This window comes from Octopus bimaculoides, chromosome 10 (assembly GCF_001194135.2).
Source record: "Octopus bimaculoides isolate UCB-OBI-ISO-001 chromosome 10, ASM119413v2, whole genome shotgun sequence".
NCBI lineage: Eukaryota > Metazoa > Mollusca > Cephalopoda > Octopoda > Octopodidae > Octopus > Octopus bimaculoides.
Window position 1 is genome coordinate 79,578,353 of NC_068990.1, and position 903 is coordinate 79,579,255.

The window sequence follows — 903 nt, forward strand, 5'->3', positions numbered from 1 at the left end:
TGTGTGTGTGTGTGTGTGTGTGTGTGTGTTTGTTTGTCCCCCTCCACCGCTTGACAACCGGTGTTGGTGTGTTTACGTCCCTGTAACTTAGCGGTTCGACAAAAGTAACCGATAGAATAAGTACCAAGCTTAAAAAGAAAATACGTACTGGAGGGGGTCGATTCCTTCGACTAAAATTCTTGAAGGCGGTGCTCCAGCATGGCCGCAGTCTAATGACTGAAACAAGTAAAGGATATGACAGGGTTCTTTCAGTTTCCGTCTACCAAATCCACTCACAAGGTTTTGGTCGAGGCTATAGTAGAAGACAGTAGGCCAAGATGCCACACAGAAGGACTGAACCCAGAATCATGGGATTGGGAAGCAAACTTCTTACCACACTGCCTACATATAAATATGCATGTGCGTGTGTCTACTTATCTTCCGATTTGCCCTGTACATTCGTTGCGCGATTCGCAGCACAAATCGAAAATATGTGGTATATTCATTAAAATTAATAAATTGAATTAAAATCTGGATAACACACACGTATAAACTTAAGAATTAGTATATACTTTGCCTAAAACGGTGCAAAGAAAAATTATCGGATGAGACCGGGTATATTATCGAATGAGACCGGGTATATTTTACCCGGAAGTGATTGCTTTCTCTTCCGTTTCCATTTCTGTTTTTTGGTGGGAACATTAAAATACTGAAACAAGTGTGACTTGATTGTTTTAAAGTTAGTAATGAAAACACTGAAGTTACCCGATAGGCAAATAACTGTGGTTTTACATCAACAACATTGGTTGTATGTTTATTCGGAAGACACACGTCAAGTAAGTATAAATTCAATTTCACTTTTTTTGTCACATACGTATATATATATATATATATATATATATATATATATATATATATATATAT

The 903-nt window shown here is 37.3% G+C and overlaps 1 protein-coding gene across 2 annotated transcripts in view; it reads left to right on the forward strand.

The window, feature by feature from the left end:
• The first annotated feature begins 667 nt into the window (after positions 1 to 667).
• LOC106876609 (uncharacterized) overlaps positions 668 to 903 on the forward strand; it is a 42,254-nt gene continuing 42,018 nt past the window's right edge. For both annotated transcript variants that reach the window (XM_014925220.2, XM_052971326.1), the window contains exon 1: positions 668 to 815. In XM_014925220.2, the coding sequence (XP_014780706.1) occupies positions 726 to 815 (90 nt within the window). In that variant the 5' untranslated portion in view covers positions 668 to 725. The remainder of the gene's footprint in view (positions 816 to 903) is intronic.